The 14,799-nt window shown below is 48.3% G+C and overlaps 3 protein-coding genes across 3 annotated transcripts; all 3 read right to left on the bottom strand.

Annotated features, from left to right (window-relative positions):
- Positions 1-454: 454 nt before the first annotated feature.
- Positions 455-1,246, bottom strand: H1-5 (H1.5 linker histone, cluster member). The gene has a single exon (XM_026511187.4). The coding sequence runs from the start codon at positions 1,192-1,194 to the stop codon at positions 514-516; it is 681 nt and encodes a 226-aa protein (XP_026366972.1). The 5' UTR covers positions 1,195-1,246; the 3' UTR covers positions 455-513.
- Positions 1,247-4,242: 2,996 nt separating this feature from the next.
- Positions 4,243-14,711, bottom strand: LOC113264214 (uncharacterized). The gene is made up of 4 exons (XM_057304782.1): positions 14,268-14,711; positions 5,487-5,794; positions 5,163-5,278; positions 4,243-4,880 (listed from the first exon to the last, which is right to left on the bottom strand). The coding sequence occupies exons 1-4, from the start codon at positions 14,672-14,674 to the stop codon at positions 4,296-4,298; spliced, it is 1,416 nt and encodes a 471-aa protein (XP_057160765.1). The 5' UTR covers positions 14,675-14,711; the 3' UTR covers positions 4,243-4,295.
- LOC113264294 (histone H4) lies at positions 5,435-5,821 on the bottom strand. The gene has a single exon (XM_026511222.4). It carries the CDS (start codon positions 5,791-5,793, stop codon positions 5,482-5,484), a length of 312 nt encoding a protein of 103 aa, XP_026367007.1. The 5' UTR covers positions 5,794-5,821; the 3' UTR covers positions 5,435-5,481.
- Positions 14,712-14,799: the final 88 nt, after the last annotated feature.

Below are 14,799 nucleotides of genomic sequence, written 5' to 3'. Positions count from 1 at the left end.
GTCAAAAACCAGTTAGAACCTTTATAGCTCCCAGTCCTCACCTGCGGCTGACGGATGAATGGAACCCGAATTGTCATATCGCTCAGCTAGCGAAGTACAAAAGTCCCGCCCAGTTCTGCATACGTGCCGCACAGCTCCTGGTGCTCTTGGTGCAGAGAATCAAGGGTTAGTTAATACGAGCCTGATATGATAGGACCAATGGGAATGTAGCGCGGGCTTTTTTGAAAGTAGTTACAGAGAATAAGTAACCAGCAGGGAAGGAAACGGAAACGAGTCTGCAAAATATTTCTAAGTCTTTCGCTTAGGGTGTGCCTTAAACGAAAGGGACTCTAATGAAGAAAAGGCTGAAATCGCGCGAACGTAAGCATATCTGGCTTTTGTTTTTTAAAGTTTAATCGTAGTGTTTTGATGATGGGCGGGAGTATTGCAACAATTGTGTACAGCTGTTTTCAGATAAATTTGGGTGGCTCTGAAAAGAGCCTTTGGGGTGTTGTCGCCTTGAAGGCCAACTTCCTACTTCTTCTTCGGGGCCGCTTTCTTCGCCTTGGCCGCCTTCGGCTTGGCTGCCTTGGGCTTAGCGGCTTTGGGCTTGGCCGCCTTGGGCTTCACGGCCTTGGGCTTGGCGGGGCTCTTGGCCGCCTTCTTGGGCTTGGCAGCGGCTTTGGCTTTCTTGGGGCTCTTGGCCACCTTTTTGACACCAGCGGCTGCAGGCTTCTTGGCTTTCTTGGGAGTCTTCTTGACTACCTTCTTGGCCCCCGCGGCCTTCTTGGGCTTCTTAGGGGTGGCCCCGGAGGGCTTCTTGGTTTTGGCCGCGCCCGCCTTCTTGGCTTTGGGCTTGGCTTCCCCGGAGGCCGCCTTCTTGTTGAGCTTGAAGGAGCCCGAGGCGCCGGTGCCCTTGGTCTGCACCAGGGTGCCCTTGCTCACCAGGCTCTTGAGGCCCAGCTTGATGCGGCTGTTGTTCTTCTCCACGTCGTAGCCGGCGGCCGCCAGCGCCTTCTTGAGCGCGGCCAGGGAGAGGCCGTTGCGCTCCTTGGAGGCGGCGACGGCCTTGGTGATGAGCTCGGACACCGGGGGCCCGGTAGCTTTGCGCTTCGCAGCGCCACCGCCCGCCGCTTTCTTGGTTGCCTTCTTCTTGGCGGGCGACTTCTCCACCGGCGCCGGCGCGGCCGTCTCAGCGGGAGCGGTTTCCGACATGACCGAGGGCAGAAACTGCTGCGAGGAGAGAGGGGGAAAATCCGAAGCGCAAGTCTTGCAATGCCGCCTGACTCCGGCCTGGGGCTTATATAAGCCGGTGCTGCTCTGTGATTGGTGGAGCGTCCAATCCACTGCCCTCAGGCAGCCGCCCTTCGCGGTTGGACTCCCAGGTTGTGTTTGTTAGCCCCCAAAATCCGATTAAATGCTGAAAATAATTATACAGAATTGGACGCTTTGAAGCTCTCAAGGAAGAAAGCAGTGTCCACGTTCACACACGGGTTCGCGTTTTCATGAATCATACGTAACACATGAAAGATATATTAAAAAATCTTTTCCGTTTGTCATAGGAACCCACTGGGTTTAGGGCATCGTGTTAGTTAGTTGCAAGTTGCAATAACTTTCTAGTAAGTATCAAGTGGTCGTTTTTAAGAATGCTTTGTTCCTAGGTTCTGCCTTTGATTTTTGCAAGAGGAAAGACACAGTTTCCTGGGTTTGGGCATAAACGTTGTTTCTAACTGTAGCAAGTAACACAGGCGCAGGCCAGTAGATTGCACACCGCCGGGAACGAACCACATCGACCTTACTTCAAATCCAGTTCTGCCTCCTAGGAGTTTGCTGGTGCCAGGGTCTTTAGAGAATGTCTTTTGCAGCTTGGAAAAGTTCAGTAGCCAGAATGACAGCTACCTTGCAGCAGGAGGAAGAGGAGTAACTTTGGCTTGAGGATCCAATGACCTGGATTCAAATTCAAACTTAAATTTGATATGTTTTTGATTGAGATGTTTTCTCCCTTTAGTGTTAGGCAAATCCATTATAATAAATAGGAAAGATGCCTAGTGCAGATAATGTCCTCTAGGAAAAACTCAAACCTGCTGAAAGTATTCAAGAGTTTCCAGTAGTACTTGAAAACACTCACTGTTTAGATGACATGGGACTTTGTCAGGTTTCAAGGTGCTGTTCCCAATGCTTCCCAATTCAAACTCCTTATCTCCACCAACACTTAATAAAGTGCACTGTCAGAAAGACCCTTTTCTGTAATGTGGGCGTTATTGTGTCTTTGAGCGAGGAGAGACCCGTACTTCAGAGAAATAGTTGCCTACTGACTATGAGAAAAGTAGATTGGGGATTGAGGGACTGCAAGTTATAGAGGGTCAGGACAATTCAGAAATAAATTAGCCTCCAAGAGAACTGAGGCAATAACCATGAGTTGGAATGGAGGGTTGGTTAAGTTTGCTATTTATTTGGGGGGGTGTGTGTGGAATGAGGAATGGATGGGATTTTGTGACTGGCCTGGACGGTAAGGGAGTTCTAATGATTAGAATCTCTACAGCAGTCAACACTCACTTTGTTCTTCCCTGTGAAAAACTGTAGGGAAGTTTAAAGTCATCAGCCTATTTCTCTCCAAGGAGTTGAAACTGTAGCCAACTAAGGCGAAATCTGAACAGTGTCCTGTGTTTTATGGCTCTTAAGCTAAGAGTGGTTTTTCTATTTTATTAATTGTGGTAGAAAAAAAAAAAGAGACACCATATTTGGCCTGCTAACCCCAAAATATTTGCTATTTGGCCATTTTGTTATGTTTTGGACTCCTCCACATAGAGTATGGTATGTTGCTACAAGCCTGCCTCTTTCAGAACAATGAAAATCAAGAACTAAAGAAAAGATCTTAATAAGAAAAATGTTTTAATCAAGCTTTTCCCACTATTTCAACCACAAAACTTCCAGAAGATTGGGGTGGAGGGGACCTCCATGCTTAAGGGGCAGGAGAGAAGTACAATCAAGGGCTAACATTCATTGAGCGTTCACTGAGTGCTAGGAACTAGTCTAAGAATGCTCTACAGTTTTATTTGCCACATTTAGAGGCTGAGACCCAGAGAAAAGATGAGTAACTTGGCAAAGGTTTTATGGCTAGTAATTGCCAGCTCTGAGGTTTGAACCTAGACCACCTGGCCTCAGCTCTATTATGATGGGAAAATCCTGGAAGGGGTGGGGAGAAAACAATGTCTGAAGCTTGTAAGAGGCATCAAGCAGTCTCTACAACTAAGAGCCACTAAAGGATCTCTGGCCCCTTGGGTCAGAACTGTCTTTGCCCAGTCCCCAGGCATTCCAAAAAGCTTTTGGAGCAAGTAGATGGGATATGAACCTCTCTGAAAGGATGTATCCGAAAATAAGGGAAAGAATACAAGACCCAGATGGCTAACTCTCCAGAGAAAAATCGCTAACTCCTGGAGTTCGGATTTGAAGTCAAAAGAAGCAAAATGAGTCAATGATATTCTTATGTGGAAAGCATGAAGAGACTTCAAAATCTTAAAACAATTGGACAAAAGTAATATAGTCAAGTTCTGTTAGGAAACCCAGGATTATAAGTGTGGAAACCTGTAACAGCTTTAAAATACCTCATTTAATTCCCAGTCTGATTCTCTATTTGAAAAAAAAAGAGAGAATCCAACTGCAGACTGAGGAGCACATTTTTAAAACAGGTGGGTAAATAATCTATAGATTTTTAGAGCTACTGGGAGCTCATTTTATATTCAGCCTGCAGGTCAGAGCCTGGGTCATTGTCGGCCCATTCCCCGCCACAATCACATAGGCAAAGGCCAAGAGCATTCTCATACCAGGCATTGCATTGAAACAGTGGGAAAACTAACACTTTTGGCAATTCCTGTTTTGTCCCTTCACATCACAGGAAAGCAAGGGGCACGTTTCTTGAGTAAAAGGATTGGGAACGTTTGGCAAAAGCAAACTGTACTTGCCGTTTGCACAATAATCCACAGGAACCCCAACTCAGCTTTCCTAAACTTGTGACGACGCCCTCCCCGTAACCCAGGCTTAACTTCCAACAGGATCGAAATCAAAGGGCTTATCCAGACGCAGGTCCTTGCTGCGCGCAGTACCAGCAGGGTCTGCCTGTGGAAGAAAAGTTTACAGAACTGCCACGGTCTCCAACCCTCAGTAACTGTTGAGCCCACAAGACCTCCGTCGGACATTCCCGAGTTCTTTCTCATGGGGCTGTCACATATCCTAAGGCTAACAGCTCTTTTGGGAGAAAATGTAGGGGCTCTGAAAAGAGCCTTTGGGGGTAGCGTATGTGGAGAAGGCTAGGAAGCTTAAGCCCTCTCCCCGCGGATGCGGCGCGCCAGCTGGATGTCCTTGGGCATGATGGTGACGCGCTTGGCGTGGATGGCGCACAGGTTGGTGTCCTCGAAGAGCCCCACCAGGTAGGCCTCGCACGCCTCCTGCAGCGCCATGACGGCCGAGCTCTGGAAGCGCAGGTCGGTCTTGAAGTCCTGCGCGATCTCGCGCACCAGCCGCTGGAACGGCAGCTTGCGGATCAGCAGCTCGGTGGACTTCTGGTAGCGCCGGATCTCGCGCAGGGCCACCGTGCCGGGCCGGTAGCGGTGCGGCTTCTTGACGCCGCCCGTGGCCGGCGCGCTCTTGCGGGCCGCCTTGGTGGCCAGCTGCTTGCGCGGGGCCTTGCCGCCCGTCGACTTGCGCGCCGTCTGCTTCGTGCGAGCCATGGCGCAGCGGAGGGAACAACCTACGCTGCAGGAGAAAAGAGCAGGCGGCCCAGTATTTATAGCGACCCCGGTGTCCTGATTGGACCGCAGCCTCCGGCCCCTCCCCACGCACAGATTGGTTCTCGGTTCAATCCTCCAAGGACAGGAAGCATTTTCCGCCTCCCGCTTAGGTCTCTAAGCTAATGGACAAAAATGTCTGACTTTCTTAAAAGTCTCTAAGATGCATCAAACTTCTTTAAAATGTTGTCCTGAGAATCCTAAAGTGCCTTCCTCCCACTACTTTAAATAAAAGGCATTTTGACTGGGTTCTTGATATACTGTTTACTGAAAATTAAAGGGGACGGAGTAAAATGGAAGCATTAACGTTATTTGAAATTCTACTACGTTTTCTGCCAGGGCTTTCAAAAGAGCTTAAGAATCACTCAGCTTTTTATTTCACGGTTTGGCCAGCTGTACCTTTGATAACACGTGGTAACTTAGCTCTGCTTTCAAAACGGTTTTTAACAGCATAGACTCAACGGGGGAGTACGTGTCGAGTCCAGTCACGGGAGGTTTCGGTACTTTTGGACATGCTGTGGGATGGAGGCGCACAGCGACGCGATCACACAATTTTGGGCACATTCTACTTTCACATGCCAAGTGAATTTCCGTATCCCACACACTCAAGATTGGTTCTCCGGCAAATGGATTTCTAAGGTCCACAGCTCTTTAGCAGATTTCGTGGGTGGCCCTTAGAAGGGCCTTTTGTGTGAGAGGTTTTGCGACTTAGATTATTTTAGCCCCCGAAGCCGTAGAGGGTGCGGCCCTGGCGCTTGAGCGCGTAGACCACGTCCATGGCCGTGACCGTCTTGCGCTTGGCGTGCTCCGTGTAGGTGACGGCGTCCCGGATCACGTTCTCCAGGAACACCTTGAGCACCCCGCGGGTCTCCTCGTAGATGAGGCCGGAGATGCGCTTGACGCCGCCGCGCCGGGCCAGCCGCCGGATGGCGGGCTTCGTGATGCCCTGGATGTTGTCGCGCAGCACCTTGCGGTGGCGCTTGGCGCCCCCCTTGCCCAGGCCCTTCCCCCCCTTGCCGCGACCAGACATGCTTTCAAGTTAAACAAACCACCTATGTGCTCTCCGAGGTAGCCGTTTATATAGTGGTTTGTCGGACCTGTTTGGGAACCCTACAGGCCAGCTGTATCCGCTCGGGGAGGTCCCGAGCCGGAGCCCGACCCACGTTTTCAGGACCCAGGCGAAGGGCGGTGCTTAAACTCCCAGGTTTAAACCGGACGCCTACTGGAAAGTTTCCTGCCGCGCTTCGCGCCTGCCCGCGCCTGCCCGGGTGGGTGTAGTGTTTCTGGGCCGGGCCTTGCTGGTTTTCTGCTTCTAAGCTTTGCCTGCAGTAGCGACTTGTAGCTGCTGGCATCGCGTGCCCCTCTCCAGAGCCGCGACTGCGGTCCCCCGGGGCGTCCACGCCGCCGTCTGGCCGTGCAGCGTGCCCTCTGCGGGATCTCAGTCACCTCGGTGACCGCGGAGGCTAACGCCGCCGGGTCACCGCTTCAAGTGGGGGTTAACCTCAGCTTGCTTCTCCACCCTCGACGTTTCGCCCATCCCTGCCACTTATTTTGGGGAGAACTGACAGATCTCTTTATCTGGGTTGGAAACATGTTGGGTTTCCAAAGTTGTTTGAGGAGGAAGGTCAGCTGGAGAGCCGAGGAGCGGCCCCCACGCCTCGCAGAGCTCCCTTCGCGCGCCCCCAATCCTTCGTTGAACTGGGAAATCGACTGCACCCAGAAACCCCCTGCCTTTAATTTACAGCTGAGATGCAGAATGAGGAGACTAGGAACGACTTTATTCCAGGAAAACAAAAACTTGGGAAGACAAGAGTTCCTAGGTTGGTTTCCCTGACTCGGGCTTTCTGGAATGAGCTCCTGGCGCTGCCTGGTCTCCCAGATACGGCTAGGTTCACGCTTTCTGTTTCAAAGGTGTGTGATTATTTACTCCCTGAACAAATACCTAATTTTATTCTAGGAATCAGCTATCAAGTATATTATAAACTCCATAATTACTGTAAGTTGAAAACATTACATGGTCACGTTCTATGAGTTAATCCATTTCTTACTGAGCTTCTAGTGTGGCCTCTTTTTTTTTTATCTCTGTTTAAAAATGGAATCTGAGGGCTTGATGTTGAAGATGTCAAACTGTATCTGCTGGTGGAAGGATTGCAGTCTTTCCCCTGCAGCTACTGAAAACCAGGCAGCACTCTGCTTCGTTATATAGCTACTGTTCTTGTAAATGTTATCTTAAGACCAATCTCCCAAGACAAAAGTCTTGAAGCACTGAGAAAAGTTATGACTGTTCCTTTATCTGGCGAAGGTAACATACTCTGAAAGATCTGTAATTTGATTTCATTGCATTTGCATGTGCTCTGCCCTGAAAATATTTACTCACATCGATGTTTCCCAAAGGTGTAATGCACTGTTAAATTACATACACTCTTCATTCTCTTCTCCCACTTGCATGGAGGGAACTCCTGTTCCAGTAGACTGCCTGCAGATTTTTTAAGCTTAGACATAGTTTAGCATTCTCATTTCATTTAAATTAAATTAATCAATAAGACTATTAAAATTCTTTTTTTTCTTTTTTTTGGTCTTTCTCAGCATATGATAATGCTGATTGACATGTACTGTCCGATAATTTCTTGGTGAATAATTGGGATAAATACAGTCCCCCCCCCCACATTATGAAGAGATATTTTCCAAGAGAAATATTGATTGTTTTAAATTCCATGCAATTCTGTTCCCCCTTAGATGAATAAATGAGGCGTACTCGCCTTTCCAATGTTCTGGAAGTTGCTTACTGATCCACACTTATGTAGTTGAGTTTTTTCATGTTCTTAATTCCAAATGTTGGGATCAATCCTTTTCAATATTGTTAGATGTTCAATTTAATTTGCCACATATTCATTTCCTTGACACCTGATTTTGTTTTGTTTGTTTCGGTTAAGGCTTTGGAATTGGCTGATAGGTATATATCTTTTACTTTTTTATTGTTGTTCTTCATTCAAAATTAGTTTACCTACTAGTGATTAGTGCCTCTCCTGATTCTCATTTCTCCTGTCCCCCAAATGCATACACGGTCACATACAAGCATGCCCATCTATACACTAATCCAAAACACCACTAGCTTTTTGGAGTTTTTCCCACTCCAAGAACTTATACTCTCAAATCTTCTCTTCCATTTCATAATGTCTTACCGTTTCACATACATTTAGCCTTTTTCCAGCTCAGAATCTTAAGTATGAGACCTGGAAGCTTGGGGTTTCCCTTCCTCCTTGCCCCAGCCTATGAGCAGTCATCATCCCTGCTCTCATTGATAAAGCTTCCTTTGGCTTCTCATACCTCCGTGTGCTATTAAGACCAATTGAAGAAGACTGAGGGTGCTCCACTGTCCTCCCTGGCCTCTCCCTCTTCCCCCACCCTCTTTGCTAGGGTCACTAAGCCATAGTCTTGTCTGCTCATGTCTTGAAAAGTGATTTGCAAAACTCTCTTATCAGGAAACCCTTGCTTTCTTCTGAAACTCTCAACTGAACTGTATTCTCCAGTACACAGGACATGTCATGCCTGGCACTCTTGCCTTGTTTTCTCTAATACCCTACCTTGTTTCTGCAATTTGTTACTCTCGTGTAATCAGTGATGATCTTTATATTGTTTTCTAAACTTTCCTTAGTTTAGCTAGTTTTCATGCTTGCAATGTATCAAACAACGTTGCCAGAAACTTTCATTCCTCTCACCTTACTAATATCTCCAGGGTTGGTTCCTGAGAGCACAAGCATCAAGGTGAAGGGGAGGGCCCCTTGATTTGGGGTCCCTAAGCCCTCCTGGCTTCAAAACAAGGGGTAGAGACTAGGAACACAGTTCCTAAGCTTCTACTCTTTGAAAGTGAACAGTTTGCAGGTGTCCATTCAAAACTCGTCTGTTGAAACCTGACACCTAATGTGATGGTGACTGGAGGTGGGAATACCAAGAAGCCCTTGGGTCATGAGCGTGGGGCCCTCCTGAATGGTGTGAGCGCCTCTATAAAAGAGACCCCAGGGATCCATGTGTGAGGCCACAGTGAGATGACCATGTGTGAACCAGGACGTGAGTTCTCATCAGAGACTGAATTTGACAAAGCCTTGACCTTGGACCTCCAGCTTCCAGAACTGTGAGGAATACATTTGTGTTGCTTAGAAGCCACCTAGTCTGTTCTGTTCTATTACAGCAGCCAGAGCAGAGCAAGACACTGGTGTTCTGTGCATCGTGTTTAAAAAGTACTCAGATGTGGTGCCTTTGGGTTTGGTGGTTATTCCGGGTTATTTGTAAGTAAAGCTAGAAAATTCTGTTGGAGATCCTGGCACAAGTGTCCAAGTATGAACTGAATGATAGTTGCAAGGTTGAGCCTTTGGTTTGGCTCTTGTTTTTGCCATTTCCTTGTTTTTTGATCCTGGAAGAAAGAACATTTCTTAGAACGCATTCATTGTATTTTACTTATTCATGTCCTTAATTTATCTCTACCTTTTTGCTTTCACAAATAGTATTTTGATGAATACTCTCGATATGTCCTCCTATGGGTCTGTAGGAGAATTTCCTTGGGGCATAGACCTGGGCACACCCAATTTTACTAAGTAAATTAGACAGTTCTTCAAAATGTCTTGTGTAAAACCACCATCAGTAAACAAACCACCACATGAAAATACGTTTCTCCGCCTCCTGTACAACATGTGATTACATCCAGCTTTCCGATCTTACCAGTCTCATGGGTGTTACCCAGTATTTCATTATGTTAATTTGCATTTATCTGATTACCAAGTGGAGATTAAAAATTCTTCATATAATTGCCAGCCATTCAACCGTCTCCATTTATTTATTTATTTATTTATTTACTTACTTACTTATTTATTGATTTAAAGATTTCCTTTATTTATTTGACAGAGAGAGAGAGAGCACAAGCAGGGGGAGCAGCAGAGGGAGAAGCAGACTCCCCGCTGAGCAGGGAGGCCGATGCAGGACTCGATCCCAGGACCCCGGGGTCATGACCTGAGTGGAAGGCAGATGCTTAACTGACCTAGCTACCCAGGCGCCCCTCAACTGTCTCCATTTAAAACCAGATTTTTTTTTCTTCAAGACAGGCAATAAACTAATACACTTAAGGCATATTTTTCTTACTCAGAACTATCATTCCTATAGACCCTCTTTTCAGGTAAAAATTTTTAAATGCATTTTCTACCAGTTTCCATCTAAGGAAGTACATTATTTCTGATCTTGTCCAGATAAGAAACCCTGTCATTGACAAAGAGATATTAAAAAATTCATTTTTTTACATTTAAGGACCTCTTTCATATGAGAAGCACATCTGTGGGAGACTTTTGGCAGCATACCCTGCTGCAGAGCGAGCACCCCCCAAGCTTCATTTTTTTTTTTAAGATTTTATTTCTTTATTTGACAGAGAGAGAGCACAAGCAGGGGGAGCAGCAGAGGGATAAGCAGACTCCCCGCTGAGCAGGGAGCCCAACACGGAACTCGATCCCAGGACCCCGGGATCATGACCTGGGCCAAAGGCGGACGCTTCACCGACGGAGCCACTGGTGTCCTTTAAGCTTCATTTCTAATGAATTCTTGGTGACTTTTCTTGCTCTCCTGTTTGACATCCTCTCAGGGCTTCTCCCCTTTGGAAGGCCTGGGGGGTGGGCCATTCTAGAAGCATCTGTTCTCATCTATTTTTTCAACATCTTCCTTGCCTCCTGAACAGAAATAGTTCCTGTGCTCCAAGTACTGTCCAGAATTGGAAGACACGTTTTGAAAACTTCACCTTGTGAGATAGAAACTAAGAGAAATCTTCCAAGAAATAAGATTGGCCATTAGCAGAAATGACATGACTTGCTAATGTGTGACTCATCACATTGGATTGTTTCCCAAATCTCAACCGAGGACAAGAATGAAGGACTCCTCAATCTAATCTTATCAGAGGATTTGGGTGTATTTCCTCAATGCTACAAGAGACGTACCAAACTAAGATTCTAAGATGAAATTAGGTTTACTGAGTATTTGTGCTCCTAATACATTCTTGGGGTACTCTCCCACACAGATTCATACATTGCCACATTTAATCTTTAATGCAATCTCTTGAGGAAATAAAGTATCCATTTCATCACTAAGGAAAATGGCATCTAAAAAAACTTAGAATCTAAGTGATTGTTAGTCCTTACTGGTGTGGGGTCTGGAAAAAGGAGAGTCACAGAACAATAATTTATAACGGTTTCCTCAGCTAGTATATCTGACCATCAGAAATGGTACCTCAGGAGTTTTCCAAAAGTGAGAGACAGAGAGAAAGCGCTAATGCGAGAGCGAGGATTGGGCTGTGGTCTCCAGCCCAGCCTGCGCTGACACCCCCCCCCCCAGGCCCTCACAGCTGCAGGTAGAGGTGACCAGACCAGGTGCACACCTTCAGAGCCCCTTACAAGCAACAGAAGACATCACCCTCTCTGAACCAGCAGCACAAAGCTGGTCTCCGGCCTCTCTGGATAGAAGCAGAAGAAAACCGTGTGGCTAATGGGACAGGGACGAAGGCAAGTTCCTGTGAGTCCAGACATCCCGATGATGAAGGGCGGAGCTGTGGGTTGTGACATGTCATCTGGACTATGGAGTGCCCCGGGTGACTCTTACCTATTCCTCTTTTTTTCTTCCGTTGCTCAATTATCTATTGTTATATAATGAATCACTTCCCCCCCCCCCCCCCCAATACTTAGCAACTTAAAACAACAAATATATTACTTCACACAGCTTTGGAAGGTCAGGAAACAGAGTGGTTCAGCTGGGTGGTCTGGTTCAGGGTCTCTCAAGAAGAGTCAAGCTGTCCGCAGGGGCTATGGCCACCTGAGGCTTGACTGGGGCTGGACAGGGTTCACTCCCTTGGCTACTGGTAGTTCCTCACAGACTGCTGGGAGAAGGCACGGGTTTCCTATCATGTGGCCTCTCCACAGGGCTGCCCGAGTGTCCTCCCTCCCGCGGCACGTCCGCAGCACCGCGGCCGCAGCACCCTTGATTCGACGATTGGGGAGAAGGACGAGGCAAAGACAGGTTAGCTTGTGAAAGAGAGCGCGGGTGCAGGGGACGATCGCCACGAGTGATCGCCCCGAACAGCGGCAACCTCGCGTATTTATTGGCAACAATCGATCAAGGGAGTGATCCGTATGACATTCTAGTGAATAGCAGTGCATCACCGGGAAGGTCACGGGATGGTGGTGCATCATAATCATGGGGAAGGTCATGGGATGGTGGTGCATCATGGGGAAGGTCAGGGGATCAGGTGATGTAGCGTTTAGCAAGTGGGGCCTATTCTTAAACATGTTTCTAGGGGCCCCGCGGGCCATCATCAAGCCAAGGGCAATCAGATTTCAGCAATGTTCTGCCCCAAAACAGCTGGGCATTTCCAACTGGCGGGCAGGCCAGGCATTTCCGGTTGCTGGGCGAGCTGGGCATTCCCGACCGCTTGACTCTTGACTTTCACAGTGAAGCCCACAAGGTCACCAGAAACATGCCTTCCTATTACATCCCTAACATAAGTCTTCCACCAGTGGCGGCTGCGCCTCCCAACATGGCAGCCAGGGTCCCCCAGAGCAAGTGGCCTGAGAGAGAGAGAACAAGCAGGAAGTGCTACCTCCGGTGACCGAGTCTCTAAAGTAGCTCTCCATAACTCTGACTTCAGCTGTTGGCTTCGTGCAATTCCCGACAACCAGTACCTAAATCCAGCCCCAACTCGAGGGGAGACGAATTAGGTAGGTTCCATTTTCTGAAGGTAAGAGTATCAAAGAATTTTTGAGCATGTCCTAAAACCACCTTTTCTATGTCCAAACTTAGCCTTCAAATAGAATATATCCTCACTGATCCATGAACTCCCAATCCCAGATGGCCTTTCTGAGGAGCTAAAAAGCCTAACAAGCTCCTTCTGCCCTGGCCTTTTCACTTACAGGAAAACAGGCTTTCCTGCCCCTAGGTTTTTGTTTGGTTTTTTGTTTTGTTTTAAACTAATTCTCCTTTATTTTCCTACAGCCACTGGAGGCTCATCAGATCTTCTGCCATCCTAGGGTTTACTGAAAGAATTCTAAACTGATCAACCAGCTTTACCCCCTAATGCTTGGATACTTTTGGAAAAGATAAACCTTTCTAGAGCTAGTGAAGGTGTCATGATGGGCCCTGTCTAGACCCCAGCTGTTGTCCATTCCACACACAAAAGGATATGTAAAGACACTTTGGAAGCTGGAAAGCTTTATGTAATTGTCAGTGTTTTGTCTGCTCACCAATGGGAATCAAAAGAGTGGTGACGGAGAGCATCTAGGATGAAAGGTGTGATGCACTCAGGGGCCACGTGCGGCTCAGGGGATCTATCTTGTGTCTAAAAGATGGCAAATTAGCTGTACATTCATTCAACCAGAACGAGCACCTGCTGCATATCAGGCTTTCACTGCTCTACGGATAGGGCAGTAACAGAATGAGAAAAATCTTGGCCTTAGGACATGTAAGTTCTATGGGGAGAAAAAGTGGGGCAACATTTATTTGACTTTTAGAACTTACGTTCATATGGGATTTGAGGAGGACACTTCTGCAGTGTCCTGTGAGGAATGGTGATAGGGTGGAATAGGGGTCTTACCACCCCAATGGTCTCACTGAGGCTCGTCCCCCAGGGAAGTCACCATTACGTCAGGTGATGGGCGGCCAGGCCTCAGCAGACTCTCCAACACCAGGCTCCTGGAAGCCTGCAAACAAGCAGGGGGCCAATTTGCTGATTTTACAGTATCCTTAGAATGGGTGTGAAAGAATAAACGTTTCAGAGCCTTATCCCATAGTTACCAGATGTTAGTGCTAAGCACTGAGAAAGTCAATTCTCATGATAAAAATGGTCTGAACACTAGCTCATTTTATTGGTAAAGAGATACAATTGCAGCCAAATTCCAGCTTTTTGTTCTTTTTTGGAGTTGTATGAAAGACCTCGAGTGTAAGAAAATCCTGCTAGATCCTACAGCCAGCTCTACGGAACAATTAAAACGTTCAGGCGGCTCTTCCCTGCGCCCTGGATACGTGCGGAGCACAACACAGAACTCTGCTCCCAGATAGTTCTGACTGGAGGTGGGGGTGGAGGTGCCAGGATCTATGCTCTGAATCTTACTTTACCTGGTGGTAAAGTCCCTTTCTAGTGTTTGCTTATTTCTTTACATCTGAATTACTCAAGGGACCAAGGGGGACGGTCTCTGCGGCCTTTGAACATTAGCTGCCCATCAAGCAGTGTGCAGTGGCAGCGAGGAGCACAGGCGAGCCCTTCCTCACACCAACTTTGCATAAAGGGAATGAAATGCTGTAGTCGCTACTTAAGGTGCTGGGATCCCTGGGATCCCGCCCCCACCTCTTACCCCCCCCCCCCCCCCCAAGCTCGGACTTAACACCCAACCCGGCGGTACAACAGCCACTCTCAGTGAAAACGGAAGTGGCTCTGAAAAGAGCCTTTGGGAGGGAAAAAGCAAACGCTTCGGAAGGACGGGTTACGCCCTCTCCCCGCGGATGCGGCGCGCCAGCTGGATGTCCTTGGGCATGATGGTGACGCGCTTGGCGTGGATGGCGCACAGGTTGGTGTCCTCGAAGAGCCCCACCAGGTAGGCCTCGCACGCCTCCTGCAGCGCCATGACGGCCGAGCTCTGGAAGCGCAGGTCGGTCTTGAAGTCCTGCGCGATCTCGCGCACCAGCCGCTGGAACGGCAGCTTGCGGATCAGCAGCTCGGTGGACTTCTGGTAGCGCCGGATCTCGCGCAGGGCCACCGTGCCGGGCCGGTAGCGGTGCGGCTTCTTGACGCCGCCGGTGGCCGGGGCGCTCTTGCGGGCCGCCTTGGTAGCCAGCTGCTTGCGCGGGGCCTTGCCGCCCGTCGACTTGCGCGCCGTCTGCTTCGTGCGGGCCATAACGAGACGCTCGTGCTGCGAAAACTAGCAACTGCCGAGTTCGTGCCGGGACCAGACTTTATAGTCATGATCCCGTCCTGATTGGTCAGAGCCGTCGCAGGAGTAACTTCATTGGTTCTCAATCC

The sequence above is a fragment of the Ursus arctos genome, unplaced genomic scaffold (genome assembly GCF_023065955.2).
Source record: "Ursus arctos isolate Adak ecotype North America unplaced genomic scaffold, UrsArc2.0 scaffold_31, whole genome shotgun sequence".
NCBI lineage: Eukaryota > Metazoa > Chordata > Mammalia > Carnivora > Ursidae > Ursus > Ursus arctos.
Note: the sequence above shows the minus strand (reverse complement) of the source record. Positions and strands in the feature narration are given on the sequence as shown.